At 44.7% G+C, this 24002-nt stretch overlaps 2 protein-coding genes across 3 annotated transcripts in view; both read left to right on the forward strand.

Annotated features, from left to right (window-relative positions):
- Positions 1 to 674: 674 nt before the first annotated feature.
- dbf4b (DBF4 zinc finger B) lies at positions 675 to 9510 on the forward strand. 2 transcript variants are annotated; one of them, XM_053490977.1, is made up of 12 exons: positions 675 to 749; positions 4003 to 4159; positions 4433 to 4591; positions 4717 to 4767; positions 4879 to 4948; positions 5268 to 5332; positions 5485 to 5527; positions 5624 to 5669; positions 6304 to 6441; positions 6623 to 6743; positions 6843 to 6976; positions 7147 to 9510. In XM_053490977.1, exons 2-12 carry the CDS (start codon positions 4016 to 4018, stop codon positions 8483 to 8485), a joined length of 2310 nt encoding a protein of 769 aa, XP_053346952.1. In that variant the 5' UTR covers positions 675 to 749; positions 4003 to 4015; the 3' UTR covers positions 8486 to 9510. The 2 variants fall into 2 exon arrangements, with proteins under 2 accessions (XP_053346952.1, XP_053346951.1); XM_053490976.1 differs by lacking the exon at positions 675 to 749 and adding an exon at positions 3722 to 3901.
- Positions 9511 to 13457: 3947 nt separating this feature from the next.
- The window catches only part of adam11 (ADAM metallopeptidase domain 11), a 14841-nt gene continuing 4296 nt past the window's right edge, over positions 13458 to 24002 (forward strand). The window contains exons 1-5 of the mRNA XM_053490983.1: positions 13458 to 13717; positions 13884 to 14089; positions 20641 to 20717; positions 22164 to 22230; positions 23848 to 23930. Of these exons, the coding sequence (XP_053346958.1) occupies positions 13669 to 13717; positions 13884 to 14089; positions 20641 to 20717; positions 22164 to 22230; positions 23848 to 23930 (482 nt within the window). The 5' untranslated portion in view covers positions 13458 to 13668. The remainder of the gene's footprint in view (positions 13718 to 13883; positions 14090 to 20640; positions 20718 to 22163; positions 22231 to 23847; positions 23931 to 24002) is intronic.

The following is a 24002-nucleotide window of genomic DNA, read 5'->3' on the forward strand; positions in this document are numbered from 1 at the left end:
AGAGTAATCAACTAATAAACCTAATTATAACTAATTAATCGATGTGTTACAGCAGGTGAGCACCTTACACAGGACAGCTAATTTATTAATTTGTATATTTATTAATCTATATCTTACACTTGTTTTTGTGTATATAGTACAGTGTATTTATTTATATTTAGTGATTCATATAGTAATTCAAATTTATTTGATATATTTATTAACTTTATATTAGATTCATATCATTTATTTGTATATGATTTATATGGTTATTAATAAGATAAAGACATTGTGTTTTGTGTAAAATTAACTAACCTGAATTAAATGTCAGTGACACAGTGGTGTAGAGGTGTGTACTGTGGCCTCACACCTCCATGGTCCAGTGTGTGTGTGTGTGTGTGTGTGTGTGCGCCAGAGTGTGACGAATCCTCTTACAGAGTTTGTAGTAAAAGGCAGATTCACACACACACTGAAATTACCACAACTATAAGACTCAAGTGCGCAGCAGCTTTAAAAGGAAAACTCCAGATGTGTAACACAAGACTGCTGAAATGTCTGAGGATTTAATAATGTCATTAACATCTGTGTGTCTGTCTGTGTGAGAGTGTGAGAGAGTCTAGTGTGCAGTAATAACCGAAAGATTATTCCTCACAGAACACTTTAGGACACTATTCCCCCCCCCCCCCCCCCCGTGCTTGTGGTACGACCCAGCGCTGAGAGGACGGGTTTTACACTTGCCACATGGTTTATGCACAGGAGCAGGAGCTGAGGTAACGTGAGCATCACACACTCTCACGCACACAAACGCGCACACACAGGATTAACATGTGTTCATCGGTCTGTCTGACTGTTCATAGGAATCAGCCTGTATATTACATGTCCTCCAACTGTCTGTCTGCCTGCCTGCCTGTCTGTCTGTCTGTACCAGCTGTTTAAATTTTCTGTGTTAACAATATTTATTTAGTGATAATATTTAATAATAACATGCCCTGTGTTTACAAATGTGACTTATCAATACCGGGTCGGTCATGTCCCGGGTTAACAACGACGGTGCTGTTGACCTACAGGGTGCTGGTGGAAATCTGGCTCCTGTTGGTCGAAGAAGGAGAAGAGGAAGGTGTGTTTATAAGCAGAAAGAGAAGAGGAACAGATAAGGACAGTAGGGACTCTGAATGTTGGGACTATAACAGGGAAGACAAGAGAGTTGGTTGACATGATGCAGAGAAGCTCTTCAATAACTACCTGGACTCCATATTAACATCAATTAACATCAGCTATTATAGCTGAACTGCCTCCCACCCTACACACTGTATAAATGCAGATCATTTACTGCTTTTTGTTTCACCCAAATGAGGATGGGTTCCCTGTTGAGTCTGGTTCCTCTCAAGGTTTCTTCCTCTTACCATCTCAGGGAGTTTTTCCTTGCCACTGTCGCCCTCGGCTTGCTCACCAGGGACAAACTGACCATTTTGATTCATACAAATTCACATTTCATACAAACCTAAATAATTCTTTTGACTATGTAAAGCTGCTTTGCGGCAATGAAAATTGCTAAAAGCGCTATACAAATAAAATTGAATTGAATTGAATAGAAGGAAGGTGGATATACTGTGTGTCCAGGAGACCAGACGGGCGGAAAGGTAGCAAGACTAGAATTTTGTAAGGAATGTTCTAGAGGTGAAAAGAGTATCAGACAGGTTGATGAGTCTGAGGCTGGAAGTTGATGGTGTGATGTTCAGTGTTGTTAGTGGTTATGCCCCACAGGTAGGATGTGAGTTAGAAGAGAAGGAGACATTCTAGAGTGAGTTAGATGAAGTGATGCAGAGCTTCCCCAGAGGTGAGAGAGTGGTGACTGGTACGGATTTTAATGGACATGTTGGGGAAGGAAACAGGTGATGAGAATGTGATGGGCAGGTTTGGTCTACAGGACAGGAACACAAAGGACAGATGGTGGTGGACTTTGCAAAAAGGATGGAAATGGCAGTAGTGAATACTTTCTTCCGGGAGAGGCAGGAACATAGGGTGACATATACTGTAAGAGTGGAGGCAGAAGCACTCAGGTGGACTACATCTTGTGTCGATGTTGTAATCTGAAGGAGATCAGTGACTGCAAAGTGTTGGTAGGGGAGAGTGTAGCCAGACAACACAGAATGGTGGTGTGTAAAATAACCCTGGTGGTGAGGAAGGTGAAGAGAACAAAGGCAGAGCAGAGGACAAAGTGGTGGAAACTAAAAAAGGAAGAATATTGTGCAGTTTTCAGGGAGGAGTCGAGAAAGGCTCTGGGTGGTCAGGAGGTGCTTTCAGTTAACTGGACAACTACAGCTAAGGTAATCAGGGAGACAGGTAGGAGGGTACTTGGTGTATCAGGTAAGGGGAAAGTGGACAAGGAGACTTGGTGGTGGAACGAGGAAGTCCAGGAGTGTATACAGGGAAAGAGGCTAGCTAAGAAGAAGTTGGACACTAAGAGGACTCAAGAGAGTAGACAGGAGTACAGGGAGATGCAGAGTAAGGTGAAGGTAGAGGTGGCAAAGGCCAAACAAAGAGCATATGAGGACTTGTATGTTAGATTGGACAGTTAAGAGGGAGAGGGGGATCTGTACAGGTTGGTGAGGCAGAGAGATAGAGATGGGAAGGATGTGCAGCAGGTTAGAGTGATTAAAGATAGAGATGGAAATGTACTGACAGATGGCAGGAGGGTGATGGGAGGATGGAAGGAGTACTTTACAGAGTTGATGAAATAAGGAAAATGAGAGTGCGTTGAAGAGGATGAAGAGTGGAAGGGCAGTTGGTCCTGATGCCACACTGTACCTGTGAAGGTATGAATTGTTTAGGAGAGGTGAAGCCAAGAAGTATATTAGAGTGATGCAGGACATGTATCAGAGCTATAAGACAGTGGTGGGGTGTGCTGTAGGTGTGACAGAAGAGTTCAAGGTGGAGGTTGGCCAGATGAGGTTAGACAGGCGTCTCAATGGACTATGATGTTTGCAGATGACATTGTGCTTTGTAGTAAGAGCAGGGAAGAGGTGAAGGAAAATCTAGAGAGATAGAGAAATGGTACACTCTGGAAAGCAAAGGTATGAAGGTTAGCCGTAGCAAGACAGAATACATGTGTGTGAATGAGAGGAACCCAAGAGGAACGGTGAGGCTACAGGGAGCAGAGGTAAAGAAGGTGCAGGACTTTAATTACTTAGGGCCAACGGTCCAGAGCAATGGAGAGTGTGGAAAGGAGGTGAACAGGCAGGTTGGAATGGGTGGAGAATGAAAGGAAAGATGTTCAGGACAGTGGTGAGACCAGCGATGCTCTACAGCTTAGAGACAATTCAGTTCAATTAAATTTTATTTGTATAATGCTTTTAGCAATTGTCATTGTCATGAAGCAGCTTTACACCATCAAAAGAATTATTTAAGTTTGTATGGAATGTGAATGTGTGTGAATCAGAATAATCGGATCGTCCCTGATAAACAAGCCGAGGGCGACAGTGGCAAGAAAAACCCCCTAAGATGGTAATAGGAAGAAACCTTGAGAGGAACCAGACTCAACAGGGAACCCATCCTCATCTGGGTGATAACGGATAGCAGGGATTGATCTGCACTCATACGTGAACATGAACTCTGAACGTATTAGGAGGCTGGAAGTTTAGTATAACAGTTGATGTTAATTGATGTTAATATGGAGTCCATGTAGTTATTGGAGCCTCGGGTAGACTGTAGGAAGTTCCAGTCCTGAACTATTGAGCGACTGCAGCCAAGTCAAGTCCTCAGAGAAACAGCTGTCAACATCAGCCGAGGCCAGAACCGTCTTCATGGTAGACAGTGACAGAGACCGTGGCATTGAAGAAAAGACAGGAGGCAGAGTTGAAGATGTTGAGGTTCTCTTTGGGTGTGACGAGGAAGGATAGGATCAAGAATGAGTCCATCAGAGGTTCATTCTTTACACAGTATTAACCAGTATGAATGAGTGCACTTTAATACAGTGTGTGTGTGTGTCTGTCTGTCTGTCTGTCTGTCTGTCTGTCTGAGCAGGTAAAGCAGTACAATGCAGCGTGTGTTAGCAGCGTGTGAGCCGCTGGGTGCTCTCGTACCTGGGCCCCGCCCACTGGAGGGAAAGTCCTTCTACTTGGATGAGGTGAAGAGCCAGACAAGCGGCTTCCTTACCAAACTCATCACCCGTCTGGGGGGGGTAAAACATCACTTCCTGTATTAATAACCACTGTGATATAAATATACAGCACTCCTCTGTAATAATATATACTGTATAATATAATATATAATATAATATATAATAAAAGTTGTTTTATTAATACAAAACTAAAATAATATATAAAATAAATAATACTATTAACACCCTCAACCCCTGGATAGAGATCAGAGCACACACTCCTGCGCTGACTGACAGGCGTGTGGGTGTGGCCTTAGTACTTCAAGAGTGTTTCTATTTGAACTGTTTATACAGAAAGTGGAGAGTTTCCTTTATAAGGATGTGAACGTAGTCATCACAGGAAACAAGGACGCTCTGAGAGACATCAAGGCCTCATCCAGAAAGGTCAAAGGTCACGATTCTCACGAACACAGAGGGAGCGGGAACGATGCGGCTCAGAGACCGAGAGCGCCGGTGAGCATGGGTTCACTCTCACTTTCGACTTGTAATGTAAAATGAATCAAAATAACGAGTCATGAGGAGTCACCTGACCAAACGATTCTCCTGATCCTGACCCGAGTGACGTTTGTGTGTCGCAGGTCTGTGGCAGCCGAGGAAAAGCGCTGTTAGAGAAAGCCATCCGCAATAACGTACGCACACTTTATTACACTTCTCTTATACGTTCATTAACACATTTGTGTGTGTGTGTGTGTGTGTAAATAATAAATCCTGCGGTGTGTGGTGGTGTGTAACGCTTCCAGGAGCAGTCACGGGGTGGTGTGTTGTCCAGTGCTGCACGCTACTGGGGGGCAAAGGTTGTTTCCGTGGACCGTATCCTTCTGTTAACTCTTATTTCATTACGTAATGAATTTATTCATTTAAATGAAAAAACTGTCACCATTTGTATTGTTTACTTTTAAGTGTTTACGTATTAATTTATTATAAATATTGATAAACCTTTATCTAATGCATGTAAATTATTTTTAAACACAATTATTTAGTCTGTAGTATGTTGCAGTGTGACTTTATTGCAGTGTCTTTGTAATGACGATAGGTGGTGCTGTTTGCCCTTCTGATTCGAAACACACACACACACAGTATGACACACACACACACATGATGTTTCTCTTTGACTCAGTTAATAACTCAGAGTTTATGAAGGTTGTAGAAAAGCTAAGCTCACACCGCTCCACTCACACATACCGCAGGAAAGAGGTAACACACTCGCACACACACTCTTGCTCATTGGTTTATTATAAAATGTTATAATTTTCATTAAATGTTTTCATTTTTAAATTCATTTTATATTCTTAGAGAGTTTAAGTTGTGTGTGTGTGTGTATGTGTGTGTGTGTGTGTGTGATAAAGGAGAAGAATTCAAGTGAATTTCCAACTGTGCATGTCATCAAAGGTACTGAGATGGTGGTAGTATTATTATTATTATTGTTGTTGTTTTTGTATTCTAACAACACTGTATGTGTGTGTATGAATCTTATCCGTGATGCAGCTGGCAGTCTAAAGGTGGGCTTCGTGAAAGTGGAGGACTCGAGCAGGTGAGCATTCGCCCCACCAACACACCTCTTCTCTGAAGACACGCACACAGCCACACACACACACACTGCAAAGATCTTAGTGTGTTGTGGGCGGAGCCTCTGTGTGTGTATTCCTGTATAATCTCACACACCGCAGTGTTTATCTGTGAGAATAAAGCTACATCACTCTGGAGTTTTAATCCTGTTCCATCTCACACGGGTCATATTGCACTTAATTGAAGAGCATTAAAGCTTCATTAGCCGCGTTAGACGAGCGCTACAGAGAGGACGAACCCCACACGGGGCCTTTCAGGGTGAATGGGTATCCGTTTCAAACCCCCCACCCCCCCGCCTTCAACCCCCCGATACACTGCAGCGTTAAAAGAAGCCATTCTTCACCGTTATTAGCTAATGAAGTCTTACTGACACTGGACAAACACACACACACACCAGTGTTAACATTAATAAATAAGCCATATGCTCATATCTCATTGAATGCTTTTACACCGTGATGTTGATTAATTTTCCTTAACAGTGTGGCTCAGTGCTATCTTGAGTTATCTTGAAGAATTCGTCTCAGCTTCTTAAACACAGTAAATGTGGGCTAGGTATGCGTGAAACAGTTTTATCGTGTGTGTGTGTGTGTGTCTAACAGGAAGTACAGGCCGCTGCATGTCCAGTCACTGGACTTCCCCATGCTGAGCTACACGAGAAGATTCAGTCCGTTTGAGAATCCCGCCCCAGTGCACTCTGGGAAGACGAAAGAAGGCGAGCTCAGCAAAGACAAATTCAGGTAGGGGGCGTGTCCAGGTAGGAAAACGATCAACGGTTTTTAAGATATGGAGTGAGCAGCTGTGAGTTATTATAAAACAGTACAGATGGAAATGTTTAATGTTGTAACAGTCTGACTGGTCATGTGACTCCTCCAGCTTTACCTCTGCCTCTCACTAACACGGCGTTTTCTTGCCTCGCAGGAAAAGTGAAGAGCCGATCAGCAGTGGCGATAAGCCCGCGCGTTCTCCTAAAATGTGTCCCAAAAAGAAGAGCCTGGGGTACTGCGAGTGCTGTCAGGTGAAGTACAGCGATCAGGATGAGGTGAGGGTTTGGTACAGAGGTGACGTGTAGCTCGTTAAACTAAGCTGTTTGGATTTAACCAGTGTGTGTCTGTGTGTATGTCTGTGTGTGGTTGAACAGCACTTGCGGTCGGATCTTCACCGGCGCTTTGCAGAGGACGTTAATAACTACACTGTTGTGGATCGTCTGGTTGCCGCCATGGACAAGGCTTTGTTGGGATGTGAAGCTGGGCGGGTCGATGCCCTGATGACGAGGTGAGCAGGATGAGTATAGGATCGATATGATGTCATGTTCCGTCACAGAGTTTGATTCCCAAAATGAGCTTTCTAGGCCGCGTTACTTTTCCGTGGTGTTAAGATACCTCGCTAGCTTTAACCACCGGAACGACTCGCACAGGTTTCTCAACTGCGTTTTGTTTCCTCAGGTTGTCAAGCAGCTACGTAGCCCCGCCTCCTGAAACAGAGCAACAGTGTAAGGGCGAAACAGAAACCGGTCAGGCGAATCAAGAGTCGGGACCTGCGGGCGCTGTAGACATCCAACAAGAACGTGTCTGTCAATCTAAGGTTCTTCTTCAGGAACCTGGTGTAGATGAAAGTAAAGTCACGGAAGGAAAATTTAACACGACATCAAACGATAAAACACGCGTTCCCAGTCCTCACCCACAGAAGGATTTTATTTTAGACACTCAGCCACTAGAGAACGATCCACCTTCTCCGGAAGTGATTTCAGACGATTATGAAGCCAGGACTCAGCTTGTAGAACTTCCTCTGAGACCTTTACCTCACTTAGAAACGTCTCAAAACGAGGAAAGAAGCTCATCAGCCCGTTTAAAAAGTCCTGATCAGGATACGGCGAGTGATTTACCGCCATGTGCACGGGCCACGGAGGGGGAACAGATACCCTTTGTAGATGCTCCGTCTGGCCCTCAGGCATTTCATTCCCTGCCATCTGGGTCACTGACCATGAACATGTCAGATGGTGTGAACCCCAAGAAGCGCAGCAGATCCTTCAGCCTCACTCCAAAGGTGTCTAAAGTGAGGCGAACTAACCTGCGGTCTGATCCGACCAATCAGAGCAGCAGTGTTAACGTCTGCTTTGATCGTGTAGAGAAACGCATCGGAGAGACGACCGCCGTAACCGAACACACACTCGACGCTGCAGAGCCGCGCCCCGATCCGAACAGTCCCTTTGGCACCGTGGATCCCCCGGAGGACCGGCTGTCTTTTCCTAGTGATCGGCAGCCTGTCCCGGTCCCCCAGAACCCAGACGACGCAGCTCGTGATGTTTCATCAGAACTCGGGCCTCCTCAGCTCTATCCGTTCTTTCACGATGACGTCTACCAAAATAACCCGCCGTACCTCGACCCTCCGAAACTCGCCCCCAGCGCCCCCTCTTCTTCTATAAATCAGGCGTCCAGCACTTCTCTTCTGTCTCAGTCCTTTTCCTCCGTCTGCATCGAGTCTGCGCTCGTCCCCAAAACATTTTCTCCTGCTTCTTCCGAGTCGGATTGGGATTCCGGCCTTCTGTCACGCTTGGCGCCTCCGGTTCATCTCCAGTCCCAGGGGGGGCGCTGCGAGCTGGACTTAGGATTGCTTCTGCAGAGTTCGTGCGGCGGGATGCAGGACGGAAGCTACGCGTCACGACTGTGTTCCGTGCTGCAGCCCGGCACGTCTTCGACACACGGCGGTTGTGGAGATCAGAAAGCCGTCTACAGACCGATCGAGACGATGGACAGGAGGATCGTCCAGAGTCTAGGGGTGTAGCAGTGTGATCGCAACATGGCGAAATAGACGATAAAAGAGCGTTTAGGTAGCATAGGGTGATAGATTTTTATTTTTTTTTAAAAGCTAAGTAGCAGAGTGGGGTCAAGGGTCAAAGACAATCCTGGTTTCTCACTTTTGTTGACTCGGCATTAGACCGGACTGGACTGGGAGAACGTTCTGGAATAACTAGCAGTCGGCTTTTTCTGCTTTAGCAGTGCAGTGAGGGCCGAGTGATCAGATACGGGTATTTTTCTGGAGCCACATGTTTCCCGGGGTGTTGTAAAAACACCACGAGGACCCAGAAACTGTCTCACCAAGAGCGCAATAATAATTATAATAATAATAATAATAAAAACATATAGTAATACTAAGCGCTTTTCTGCTAATGAATTTGCAGAGTCGCAGCACTTACAACGGGTTAAACTCTCCAGGTGATTAAATATTTGTTTACGCTCCGCTTCATAAGCACCAAGAGGTTCTTGACTGTTCTAGCTTGGTTTGGGTCTGGTGTATATACACAGTCAGGTGTGCGTGTAATCATGCTAGTTTGTGAAGGTGAAGAGGAGTTGGCGTTAGAGCATCAGGCGGGTTCAGGACGACTCGCTCTCTCTCTCTCCACGTCCTCTCGTCCTTCACCAGTGCATGAAGAAGCTTTTTGTTCTCGTCTTTTTTCATGAACAGAGAGCGAGCGTGAGCGTCGCGTATTTAATGAAGTGTCTCTGCAGGGGGCGTCAGATAATTAGCCTGAGTGCCGCATCTGGATGTGTTACTACGGCGAGGGAGATAAAGTGTCGCGTCAGCGGCGGACTCCTGGACCGAGTGGCTTCTCATATTCGAGGCGGAGCGAAGCGGACACTTCAGCCGATCTGTTATTCCAGCGTAACAGTGCGGAAATTATTTCCTGCAGTGTTTATACAGACTTTTAACACTACTTTTAATCCGTCAGTCAAAGATGAAGGAGGCGTGTGTGAATCTCAAAGGGCTTAGAAACACTGGGGCTAGTGGTGGAAAGTTACACGTGTGTGTGTGTGAGAGAGAGACCCACACACAGACAGAGTGGGCATTTAATTTTCCCCGGGGTGAAATAATGTTGAATATTTTATGAACTTAAAAGTGAGACGTTTCCTTTAAAACTCGGATCAGGACACGTCCATCATAATGCTGACATTTTATTTCAAATGTGTATTTTTATTTTTTTTAGTATCTTATTATTTTTAAGCTCTTGTTTTGTCAACCACATCATCCTTATTATGGGATTTAATTAATTAGAATTTTATTTCTTTTTGTTTGCAAATGTTTTATGATGTTTATTAAACTCTGTGTGATAAACATGGGTTGCTTTTATGAATAAAAAAAAGAAGCTGCTGAAAGTGTGTGTAATGTGACTCATCACTCCATCATTCACTCAAGCAGAGAGAGAGAGAGAGAGAGAGAGAGAACTAGAGCTCGTACAGCATCCTCACTAATATTCAGATTATTTTCATTTAGATTTGTGTTTTAATGTTCCACAATGAAACACACTGCTCTATGGTTCCCCTGAAACTCCCCATAAAATATCTTCAGAGTCGTGACTGAGCAGCCGATGGTTTTTTGAGACGTGCCCCGCCCTACCCAAAGCCTCGTCCTGACCTGGGATCAGTGACGTGTTTAGTACGAGTCGTGTCCTGACTGATCGCTGAGAAGCTTTAAACATCAAAAAGTACTGAGATCACGTTTTTTTTTGTGATTGAAAATGCAATATTAATCTGTTATACCGACCCAGGTTGTGTTGAAACTTTTTTTCCAGGTTAACACCAAATAATTGGACAATCTGGTTAAGAGGAGGCTAATGTTTAATCAACTCATTGTTATTTAGAAAGTACATAAATACTTTATTGCCAAACTTTTGCTAAAGTTTAATTTCAGACTTTTGTGATTTAATAATTTTACAGGTCGATATTACAACCAAATTTTAAATTGTGCAGTGTTAGAGAGAGAGAGAGAGTGTGTGTGTGTGAAAGAGACAGAGAGTGGGAGAGAGCAAGAGAGAAGGCGTATGGCCAAAAACATTGATGATTGATACTCATTGCTGGAAACCTGCTCCTGTAGAACAAGACACACCCCCAGGGGGAGGGGCATGAACATTCTATAGCATGTCTGTTTATATACAGTCAGCATGAAGTTTTGACTGGAATCATTAAAGATTTATTTTCTAGATAAACTAACATTAGTCTCTCTAACACTCAGGAACTCTGATATTTATTTCAGGCACAATTTAAAAATGATTAGGATAGCAGGGGTGCAAATACTTCTGGAACGTACTATTTTCGAATAGTTTTGAACAGCTGCATAAATGAGTAAATATCCTAATTGTTAATACCCCGTATCTCAGTAAGACCGTTTTCAATACTTTTTTATGAAGTTATTGATTATTTTCTGGTAGATGTGTTTCAGCCTCCTCAGGTTACTTAGAGGTTAGAGTAGAGTAGGATCACTCTGAAGAAACACCGCACACTTTTCCTAATCTAATCACGCCGAGTGCATTAGCGCCAGCCTCGGTGAGGGGCGTCACGCATCGATCTGCCCCGCCCAGGCCTCCTCAGGACGGCATCAGTGGGTGAAATCTTCCACCTTCATCAGCACAAATGATTGACAGATGAACCAGCTGTTTAATAATCGGATTATAAAACATTATATATATTATATTATAATCAAATATGATTTTTAAGAAATATTCGCTTTATTAATGTTTTTATTAATGACCTGTAACTGATAATCAGGATACGGAAATATAACATGATCAGGTTGAATAACATACTTTTCCACAAAAACTCTTTTTCACAGCACTGTACAAATGTTCTGACCCGGCTGTTTGACACTTCCAGAATTGATTGTCCTTTATGGACCCAGTGCTGTGAGGCCTGGACGGTGTCCGATCTGAAGACTCTAACCTATTAGATTAAAACACTGAGTGGTTCTGAGCGAGCTGTGGAAATTTAAAACGTTCACAGTCAATACCAGTTATGGATGAATGATGCTGAAGCTGTTGCTAATGCGATGCCTCACAGCAGTATTCCCCTTCAGTGTTTACTGTGACAGAATATCGACTGGACGAGAGAGAAGAGCATCGTGTCATTATCATCCCGGTCTGGGTGTGTATGGAGCAGTGGATGGTGTGTAGTGTATGGAGCAGAGCTTTTATGGTTATTCTTCACACTCATGATGGTGGCCTACACACTCCAAGTGCATGTGGAGAAAGCCATGCTGCGTGCTAACAGATCAGGTGTGCAAAGATCGCGTTCATTAGGTTCTCCGTTAACTATCTAGTCCCAGATGTTAAAAATACCCGAGTGGCACAGATACCGGTGGTTAGCACTGTCGCCTTGCACCTCCAGGGTCCAGGCTCGATTCCCGTCTCTGTGTGCATGGAGTTTGCATGTTCTCCTCATGCTTGGTGGGTTTCCTCCGGGTACTCTGGTTTCCTCCCACAGTCCAAAAACATGTAGGTAAGGTTAATTGACGTTCCCAAATTGCCTGTAGTGTGTGAATGTGTGTGTGTGTGTGTGTGTGTGTGTGTGTGCCCTGCGATGGATTGGCACCCCATTCAGGGTATACACCGCCTCGTGCCCTAAGCCTCCTGGGATAGGCTCCGCCCCCGCGACCCTGAATACTGGATAAAGCGGTATAGAAGGTGAGTGAGTGAGTGCGTGCGTGCGTGCGTGCCGTTTGTATCTGATTATATAGAAGCCTTGCCGGTGTGTGTTAATGAGGAGGCGTCATACTTTAAACTGTGTATTAGGGTTTTTGGATGTCAGGTAGAACAAAAGTTATTACTTTTATAAAAGGTCGATTTTGCTTCTTCTGGAATATGGGAATGACATCACAAAAAATGGAGAACTCACAAAATGAGCATGTTATTATTTATTTATTTATTTATTGGTTAAAGAAACAACCGAAAACAGCAATATAAATGTGATAGTGTGTTTCTGTGTTATTTCTTTCTCAATGTGACCTCTTTTTTTTTTTTCGCTCAATAATGTTTGTATAGTTGGTTAAAATGAAATAAAATTCAGTTCATCATTTTGTCTATTTAGTGCTTTATTTAGTGAAATAAAAGAAATTACACCTCTGTACAGTAAAACCCTGAACCCTGTACATGTTTATTTAAAAGAAAAAACAGTAAAACAAATAAGGACTAAAATGCTTTGAGCTTTAAGGGCTTCTGCACATGTGTGATGATCTAATACAGACTACAGCAAACAAACGAGATCATCGTGTAACTCCTCATCTTATACAGGTGTGAGCTGTACTCTTACTGTTTACACACACACTCTCACACACACTCACACACACTTACAGTCCATACCTCTTTATCCTGTAGACAGGGTCCTGGGGGCGGAGCCTATCCTAGGATACCTGGCTGGGCACACCCTGGACAGGGTTGGCAGGACACACACACACACACACACACACACACACACTTCTGCTTATAAACAGATTACAGGCAATGAGGGAACGTTACTTAGCTTAAGCTGCATGTCTTTTGGAGGAAACTGGAGTGAGAACTGCAGGGAGAACACACACACACACACACACACACACACACCCGGGAGGTGTGAGGCGACAGTGCTAACCTCTGACAGAACTTTTGTCCACCATGAGAATAAGTTTTAATGTTTATTTGTTTAGATTTTTCTGAGACTCAGCGCGCGCGCGCGCTCCCACACACACACACACACACACACACACCGGATTCAAAGGGACAGCGTGCGCTTTGATCTCTCGGAATTCTTATGACGTCAGAGAAAATGTTGCGCGTTTAAATGCGCGTGAGGGAGGAACGAGCGCCGCGTTGATGGAGAAGCCCCGCCCCCTGTGGCTGATCTGAGCCAATCAGAAGGCGCGCTCGAGCGGGAGCAGAGGGCTGTGATTAGTGATTAGCGCACGTGAGTGAGTGCGGGAGGTGTTTTACCGCAGAGGAGAGAGAGAGAGAGTTCGGTACCGAGTGCGCGCGCCTCCTCGCCTCAGTTACGGTGGTGTAACGGGAGCCCCCTCCCTCCATCTCTCCCTCCATCTCTCCGCGCGCTGCTCGGCCCGGTACCGGGGCTCGGCTCTGTGCAGGACTCTATACCGGGACACTATACCGGGACACTGTCCCCGTCCCCGGGGTTTGCCGCTGTGTCTCTCCGCAGTATGTGAGCGCCATGCGGGCGGCGCGGTGCCTCCTCCTGTGGGCTGCGGTCTCCGTTACAGGTAACACCGGACCCGACCGGACCGGACCGGACCGGACCCCAGGCCTGGCCCAGTCTGCTCCGCTCGGTTTATTCCTGTGTGTTTAAACGGAATGTAGAGCCGCGCGCTCTGAGAGCTGACCGTGTGTGTGTGTGTGTGTGTGTGTGTGTGTGTTGAAACGCCGCAGGCTGGAGCACCGCATCGCGGCAATGGCGAGAGAGAGGAGGAGGGGGAGGGGGGATCGGTAACGGCCAGGGTGACGGGCGCGCGCTTCGTGAGGGAGAGATCACGCGGCCGCAGCGGCTCCATCAGCGCGCGGATCCCGAGGGCGGAGAGCTCGCGCACGGTCGCCTGGATACCAGAGCGAGGAGCGGGGACGCCGACGCGCCGCACGTGAGTGACGTCTCGGTATTATTTATTTATTTACACACTGTATATGGACTGAAGTATTTCCTCAAACCTGCAGTGACACTGTATACACACACACACACACACACACACACACACTTCAGTATGGAGCCGGTCCTCCAGTTGGTTCTGCAGCTCCAACACCTCACACACTCCTGTGAAGGCCGTCCACAACATGTTGGAGTGTTTCAGTGTGAATTCAGTCAGACGCTGATGATGGACGAGAAGGTCTGGATCACCATCTCCGCTCTAGTTCATCACCAAGGTGCTGGATGGGGTTGAGGTCAGGGCTCTGTGTTCGGGCCGCTCGAGTTCTTTCACACCGAACTCATCACACTGTGTCTCTACAGTCCTCGCTTTGTGCACTGGGGCGGAGTCATGTCGGAGAAGAAAAGGGCCTTCAACAAACTGTGGACACAAAGTTTTCTCCATACAGTGTGTGTGTGTGTGTGTGTGTGTGTGTGTGTGTGTGTGTAGAGTGAGAGAGTGAGAGAGACAAAAAATGTATACACACGTCAGGAAAAGACTAATAGCATGATGTATATTATATTAATAATGTTATCAAATATATCAATATTGAACATGTAACAAGAAATCTAACATTAGAATATTTATTAAAAAATGATGCTTTTCCTGAAGTATCCATTTTTGGTTGTGTGTGTGTGTGTGTGTGTGTGTATAGTATATGTTTATAATATATATCATTTTATAGAAAACATTTTATCAACTAGACCACTTCCAACACTACATCGGCATGCTGTGAGGATTTCTGTACCCTACACACACATGGGGAGAGAGAGAGAGAGAGAGAGTTAATGTGACATGCAGCTCATATTCAAAAATACATTAAGGATTAGATTAAAGATCTCATCATTTAAATTGTATTAATTGTAATTATTTAGTTTAAATAATTTGTATCATGTGTTTGTATCAAATTCCTCCAAAAATGAATCCTATTAAATAACAAAACTGGAAGTTATTTTTTTAAAGACGGACTCAGTCATGTGACTCAGGCTCATTATAATATATAAATCATAAACGTTTCTGACACACAGCTGAATGGAGGGGCGCAAATAAACAGTAAGAGACTCTAAAGAGTCGTAAGGCAATCCAAGTCGAGTTGAGATAACGAGGTGTGGAGGATTAAACATCATGTCATTTTTTTACACACTACGCATAAATTTGCATGAATGTATGTTGATTTCCTATTTCCAATACCATGCAGCACTGCAAAAACACATTTCATAAAAATGTGTTTTTGCACATAAAAAACATAAAGTGGTATTTTATCCCAGTGTCCTGCATGAGAATCAAACGGCACTCGGTTTAGTGAGAGAGTGTACAAGTGTGCAGGAAGTGTGATATAATCCTAATGTAATATAATTTTAATGTGATATAATTCTAATGTAATATAATCCTAATGTAATATAATCCCAATGTAATATAATTTTAATGTGATATAATCCTAATGTAATATAATCCTAATGTAATATAATCCCAATGTAATATAATTTTAATGTAATATAATCCCAATGTAATATAATTTTAATGTGATATAATCCTAATAAACATCAGATTAATAGAACAATAAATACATCCTAAAGTTTAGGAGTGTTTTAATGAACATTAGGTTTTTGTTCAGAGCTGTTTAGAGTGTCGTCATAGTTACGGCTCGTACACACACACACACACACACACACACGGTCACATTTTACTCTCCGGTGAGGATGATAACAAAAACAGCAACGACACAACTGTCTTTAGTCCGTCATAATGAAAGTGTGAATGTGTGTGTGTATAAGAGCACGTTTCAGGGCTCTGGTCATGTGACCAAACTGTACTCCATACAGGATATAATTTAATGTGTAAGTGCCTTCCAGTTAAAACACACACACACACACACACACACACACACGGAAGTCTATAGGCCCTTTAGTGTTTCCAACGTGCTCAAGCACTGATGTCACTGATATGTAATAAATATTCAGTTTTTTTAAATGGATTTGGTGAAAGTGTGTTAAAAGCTTTAGAGGATCGATACATCAGGAACACACACACACACACACACACACACAGAGTGTGAGTCTGATAAAGTAATATGAGCAACCTGAAATAAATCAGCAAATGCTGTAAATTTAATATCGTTGCATAGAGTGGAAATCGACTCTGATTGGTTACTTGATATTCTCTAACAGCCAATCAGTGAGCTCCTTTCAGCTTCTATTAAAATAGATTTAATGGAAAATCAGATTTGGTTAGCTATGAGGTCGGTCTTTCGGCTGCTCCCTGCAGGGGGTCGCCGCAGCGGGGGGGGGGGGGGGGGATGGTGCAGCTGGGATTCGAGAATGTGTGGGTATGTGTGTGGGTATGTGTGTGGGTATGTGTGTGTGAGTGTGTGTAAGTGTATGTATGTGTGTGAGAGTGTACAGTATGTGTGTGAGTCTATGTGTGTGTGAGTGTTTGTATGTCAGAATGTGTGTGAGTGTACAGTATGTGTGTGTGAGTGAGAGTGTACAGTGTGTGAGTGTGAGTGTATGTGTGTGTGAGTGTTTGTATGTCAGAATGTGTGTGTGAGTGTACAGTATGTGTGTGTGAGTGAGAGTGTACAGTGTGTGAGTGTGAGTGTATGTGTGTGTGAGTGTTTGTATGTCAGAATGTGTGTGTGAGTGTACAGTATGTGTGTGTGAGTGAGAGTGTACTGTATGTGTGTGAGTGTGTGTGTGTGAGTGTATGTGTATGTGTGAGTGTATATGTGTGAGTGTGTGAGAGAGTGTGTGTGTGTGTGAGAGTGTGTGTGTGTGTGTGAGAGAGTGTGTGTGTGAGAGAGTGTGTCTGTGTGTGTGTGAGAGAGTGTGTCTGTGTGTGTGTGTGAGAGTGTGTGTGTGTGTGTGTGAGAGAGTGTGTGTGTGTGTGTGTGTGTGTGAGTGTGTGTGTGTGAGAGAGTGTGTGAGAGAGTGTGTGAGAGAGTGTGTGTGAGAGTGTGTGTGTGAGAGAGTGTGTGTGTGTGTCAGTCCATAACACCACATGTCCATTAGCTCCTGCAGCACTGATCCCCTTATTAATGTTTAAAGTCTGACTCTGAGTGTCTGCACTCGTTTTTATTACGCCCTTCCTGTTTCCTCCGCCTCTCTCGCTCATCTTTATCCCTTGCTCCCCTCGTTCTCCTGCACTGATTTGAAAAAGGTCACCATCTCCTTCCCTTTATTCTTCTCCTTCGTTCCTGTTCCAGAACTTTCATCTGTATTCATCTTCACCGTTTCTCCTGTTCTCCTCTACCTTCTCCTCCTCTTATCTTTCCTTCTCTTCCAGTCTTTTTTCTCTTTTCTCAGTTTCACACCTCATTCCATGTCGCCTTTCACTTTTTCCCCTCCTCCTCCTTATCTTCCTCCCTCTCACTGTTTCCCTTCTTCTTAAATTTTTTTGATCTCTTTTTTAACATCCTTTTCCTTCTCTCTCTCTCTCTCTCTCTCTCTCTCTCTCTCTCTCTCTCACTGTACAGGGAACATCAGCGTTCTGTCAGAAGCGCACTCGTTGTAGCCCGTGTCACACTGCACCACTCAGCATGCCACACTCTCCCAAAGGTCATTTAGCCACGCCCATCTCTACCTCTGACTCCACCTCTATCTTCTACAAACATCTGCAACTCCACATCTACCTCTTTCCCTCCATTCCCACCTCCACCTCAAATCTACCTTCATCCCATTCCTGCATCTCTAACTCCTCCCCCATCTTTAACTCCTCCCCAATCTTTAACTCCTCCACCACCTTTAACTCCTCCCCAATCTTTAACTCCTCCCCCATCGTTAACTCCTCCCCCACTTAAACCTCCACCTTATAAAACTTCCTCTTCACCTTCACCTCCATCTTTGCCTGTATCTGAATCTCTACCTTCTTCTCCATTGATGATTAGACTGAGCCCCTAGGTCATGTGACAGCTGGTAGGGCATGGTCATGTGACAGTGCAGCTCATTTACTGAGCTTGTTTACTAAGGTCAGCTCCATCAAGAGAGTTACCTGTGTGTGTGTGTGTGTGTGTGAGAGAGAAAGACCTTCATGATTGATTTGACCTCAACAACCTTCCCACACACACACACACACACACACTTACTCTTTGAGGCTATTACAGTGTTTATTAAACAATAACATCAACATTCCTCAATAAATAAGTGAATGTTGTATAAAAGCGAGACAAACCATCTTCCCCCTGAGAGCAGAAAGGGCGTTCCTGTGACCTCTGGGTTTAAAATGGAGACAAAATGAAGAGTTCACAGCCTTGATCTGGTGTAAAGTCCTCCACTGGATGTCAGCAGTGTTCTTGGTTGATGATGGTTAATAGAGCGCCTCCACTCTGTTTAACATCATCATTACACCCCAGAACATCTCACCATGGAGTCATGTAAAACTGTCCCACTGGCTCTGTACAGCCCTCGACCGTCACAGCTGTCCATGTCTTGTGTGATGTCCGGACAGGAAGTCTTCCTCTGTAGTACCAGGTTAATTGACTTTGTATTCCTTTAGCTGAACACGCTCTTGTGATATTAGTGTGGACTTCCACTGATGTAGTAAGGTCGGTTCCAGTGAGTTTCACAATGCCTGATGAGATCAGAACCCTGGACAGCGTCCGAGCAGTCACACCCGAGATGTTCAGATGGTTCCTGTAAACCAGGAGTTCCTCCAGCAGCCAGTATATTGCTCTTAACCCTTCCATTTTTTTATTTTATGATAAAAAGCTGGAAACCAGCAATGTCTAACATCCTTGTGTCCATTAGAAGTAAACTTGTGTCCAGCCCCAGTCCTTCCACTGGTGTGCAACAATCCACAAGCTCCTCCTCTCTATACTAATCTCTGGTTCCAGTGAACAGTAAACAAATGCTTCAAATGAGGAGCATTTGACTGAACTGAAGACAAAAGGCAGCGGTTCGGCCGATTAGCCGTATCAGCCGTCCTAGGACCTTCAGGTTTGGTGGTGGATCCACACGTGTCAGTTTGTACCATAAGGATGACGCTGCCAGCTTCCATCTGCTCAGTCTCTCTCGACAACGCCTTCACAGGTTTTATTGAAGAACTCACTGCTGCCTAGATGGTCGCCCAACCACCTGTTTCCCACAGCAAGCCTCTTGGTAGTGTAAGTATAGGCTTCTCCATCCCACTCTCTACCTAACACGCCTTCACTTTCGCAGATGATAAAGTCTTTTAAAATAGCAGTAAAAGTATTTACTTCACTCTGTGTTCCTGCCGTTGTGACCCAGTCGTCTGTGTAGGTGAGAGACAGAAAGGAGGACGGGATCTTAACTTGCGTATGAGAGGTTGAATTCGAAGTCCAGGATTCGAGACAGTAAGGAACCCGATGCATCTATGACCTCTGAGACGGGGCAGATACACCAGCATTACTCTTCAGAACTCTCTCTGTTTCATTGGATGAGAGCTCCCGGCATGTAATCAGGTCACTAATTAAATGTACATTTTAACATATCGACCTGCCAGGCTTGCAGCACGTCTGGTCAAACTGATGATCTGCTCCATTAACTTCATTCATCCGAGAGACCAGGTGTTAGTTCTTCAGGACCATAAGGGCTCCCTTTTTAGCAGCAGGGCCAGGATGGGATCCTACCACCCTTCACACTTTCATGTAGGACATCTAACACGTCTTGATCCACTGAAGGCTTGGTAGAATTCCTTGACTGGCACCTTTCCATTCTTCAGACCTTGAAGAGCCTTCTGAAGCTCTCCAATTGTCAGCTTTCTGTCCAGTTCCTCGGCTGTGTCCTTTGAGAACTTGCCTGTGTTCCTGACCATAAACTGATACACAGCTTTGGGGGAAACTGACTCTCTGCTTGTAAACTTCAGTGGGCTCTGCTAGAAGATCTGGTGATTCTGTTTACACTGTATGCATAAATCTTTTATTTTTATTTATTTATTTTTTTTTGTTGTTCAAGACCAAGGAAGAACCTACAGTAGAAGGAGCATCCATATCAGTGATGCTTCTGAAGCCTGAGCAGACCAGCGCCCCCTGTGGTGTGAAGCCCAACAGGTTGTTCATTACATTTTTGAGGTGCCCTCATGTCCTGTGGTCTCCTAATGCTGGAGCTCTCAGCCTTCTCCAGAGCATTCAGAGACCTAGCACTGTCTCTTGTGACACACACACACACACACACACACACACACACACACACACACACACACACACAATGCCAAACCCCCTCGTGCCCCTCACACACTACACGCTGTGAGAGAGATGATGATGATGATGATGATGATGATGCCTGCAGTGACTCAGTGACAGTTCTGGTGTTGTGCCCTTGACCTTGACCTTCTCTCCTGTGTGTGTGTGTGTGTGTGAGAGAGAGAGAGAGAGAGAGAGAGAGAGAGAGAGTGTATAGTGCTGTGATGATGCATTACTGTGACCACACACTGCTGTGCTGCTATGATAAATTGAAAAAAAGTGCATTGATATATACATGTATACTGTATACTGGAAACTAAAACCCTGTGTGTGTGTGTGTGTGTGTGTGTGTGTGTGTGTGTGTGTGTGTCAGCCGGTACATCTCGCTCAACTGTCGTTCCTGGTGAAGACGTTTGGAACCTCATTCATCTTGGACCTGGAGCTCAACCAGTGAGTTTCCCTCACACACACACACACACACACACACACACACACACACACACACACTGACTGTCATAGCTTTAAAATAATTCAAGTTTTACTGTTTCCCCATGTTCCCCGTGCTCTGCATCGTCTCCTCTCAGTGACCTTCATGTTCATCTTCTCAGTGTTCTTCACATTCTCTCTGCTCTGCATGCTCCCCTTGTTCTTTGTGGTCTCATGCTCATCTTCTCCATGTTCTCCATGCTGTCTGTGTTTGCTGAGGTTTTCCATGAAACTATTTTCTCCACAATCATTTCTCTGTTTTTTAACACGTCCTCCATGCTCGCTATGTCCTCCATGCTGTCCATGTTCATCATGTTCTCCATGTTCATTGTGCTGTTCATTTTCTCTGTGTTCTTCATGGTGTTGGTGCTCTACATATTCTTCATTCTTTCCATGCTCTTCTCCATGGTTTCCATGACTACATAATCTCCCCGGTCTCCAAGCTCTCTGTGTTCTGTTTTCTCCATGATATTCATCTTCTCCCGGCTCTCCTTGGTATGCTTGTCCTCTGTAATCTCCATGATTCTGGTGTTCTCCCTGCTCTTATTCTTCTCCATGCCTGCTGAGTTCTGCATGTTCTTTATACTCTGCACTCACTGTGTTTTTCACATTATCAGTGCTCTCCATGATCTATGTTCTCTTTGCTCACCATATTTGCTGTGCTTTGTTTTCTCCATAATCTTTATGTTCTTCATGCTCTCCACCTTCTCTGTGTTCATGTTCTTTACGCAGTCCATCTTCTCCATGTTGTCTGTGTTATTCATGTTGTTAATGCTCTTAACATTCTCCATGGTTTTCCTGTTCTTGGTGTTCTTCATAATCTCCTTATATTCCTGCTCTTAACGTTCTCCATCTTCTCCATGCTCCTGTGTAAGGGTGATTGTCGTGATTTTCTGCAGGTTTGTTTTTTGTTCTTCATGACTGCATTTCTGACCAGTAAGAGGTTCATCTCTGTGCTCACCTCAGATGTTTAATTCATATCCTTTAGTGAAAACAACAGAAACAGTGAATGGATCAGCAGAATCACTCTGGGTCTGATTGACACGGCACCGGTCCGAATGACTCATTAGATCTTAGAGCTGGAGATCAGGAGCTCAGGGAGACTGTGTGTGTGTGTGTGTGTGTGTGTGTGTGTGTGTGTGTGTGTGTGTGTGTGTGTGTGTGGTGTTATATTTGGTACCTCAGCACAGTCTCAGGGTTCCTGCACTGGGTGTGGCTCGGCACACACACCGCTCCAGACCGAGCGTATCTGTCGCCCCGATGCCTGAACCCCTGGTTACCATGGCAACATCACCATCCTGCGGATTCTGTGGAGTTCTGCAGCAGAGAGACTGAAGCATCTCGCTCTCACACAATCCGAGAAATTGTTCTGATTACAGTGTGTGTGTGTGTGTGTGTGTGTGCTTGCAGTGATCTCTTGTCTTCAGACTATGTGGAGAGACATTTTGATGAAGACAGAACACCGTTTAATAATCAGGTACGAAGAAAGTGTGTGTGTGTGTGAGAGAGAGAGAACATTACCCATAATGCACTGGGAGCAAGTCTGAAGTTATCAGAGCCATAGAGCATGTGTCCTCTGTATAGCTTCACACGTACACACACACACACACACACACACACACACACACACGTGCTAAGAGGAGACTTTTAATCGTCTCTTAACTTTATTATGTAATACGAAATAATTTACTGACCCTCATATTAAGTAACCATGGCAACGCTCCATCCGTCATTAATATTCATCACCATGAGTTTTACACACAGCTACGGTGGGACGTGGTAGGTCAAACACCAGATGGACACACACACACACACACACACACACACACACACACACACACACACACACACACACACACAAACAAACTTTAACTCCTACACACTGCTGCTGCTGTTTAGTAAAAATGTGAAAATAAGATAAAGACAAGGGGAGGGAGACAGACAGACGGAGAGAGAGAGAAGGGGAGAGATGGAGGACAGAGAGATGGAGAGAGAGAGAGAAGGAGAGAGAGAGAGACAGAGAAAGACAGAAGAGAGAGAGAGAGACGGAGAGATGAAAGGGAGAGACAGAGAGACGGAGGAAGAGATGGAGAAGAGAGAGATGGAGAGAGAGAGACTGAGAGAATGATGGGGGAGAGATAGATGGAGAGAGAGAGAGAGAGACAAGGTGATAGACATGTGAAGAGACAAAGAGAAGAGACAGAGAGGGCAACAGAGAGAGAGAGACAAAGATGGAGAAGAGGGACAGAGAGAAAGTCACGGTGTTAAAGGGAAGAGACGGAGAGAGAGAGAGCGCAGAATTCAGATAATAGAATGCATTAAGGAATTTGATGCTCTCTCTCTCTCACACTCTCACACACACACACACACACACACACACACACACACACACACACACACACGATTTATGTCTCAGTGTCTGTCTATATCAGGAACACACACACACACACATAATCTGCACTTCATGCCGGTGCGGCAAAGCACTCTGGGAAATCCGATCGCTCCTCCCACCCTGCACATGCACATGGCCAATCAGAGTGCTGTTACCATGACGACGGGCAACAGGCAGTTTCCTCTCCATTTACATTGCAACACTACAGAAAGATGTAAAGAGAGAGAGAGAGAGAGAGAGAGAGAGCAGACAGGGAGATATGATGATGCTTCATGCATAGTGTGTGTGTGTGTGTGTGTGTGTGTGTGTGTGTGTGTGTGTGTCCATCTGGTGTTTGACCTACCACGTCTCGCTGTAGTATGTAACACATTGTGATGAATATTAATGAGGGAGAGAACATCGTTGGTTGCCATGGTTACCCGAGCAACAGGATTGGAGGAGAGTTTAAATGGTATTGTTGTACAGTTCTAGTCTGCGTTTGAGTTGTTATACACTGTCCCACTTACAGTATACACACACACACACACACACACACACACACACACACACACACACACTGCGGTGTTTAAACACACTGATTAAAGCTACAGATAGAACAGATAGAGCCCTGTGTGTTATTACCACTGCACCATCACTGCCTCTGGTGTGATATACAGATATAAATAATGTGTGTGTGTGTGTGTGTGTGTGTGTGTGTTACAGGGAGGAGAACACTGTTACTATCACGGCACACTGAGAGGGGTGAAAGGTTCCTGGGTCGCTCTCGCTACCTGCCATGGCCTCTGGTGAGCGAAACCATTTAGACACATGAACGAGTGATGAGGACGAACAGAACCGAACAGAACCGAACAGAACCG

The sequence above is a fragment of the Clarias gariepinus genome, unplaced genomic scaffold (genome assembly GCF_024256425.1).
Source record: "Clarias gariepinus isolate MV-2021 ecotype Netherlands unplaced genomic scaffold, CGAR_prim_01v2 scaffold_38, whole genome shotgun sequence".
Classification (NCBI taxonomy): Eukaryota; Metazoa; Chordata; class Actinopteri; order Siluriformes; family Clariidae; genus Clarias; species Clarias gariepinus.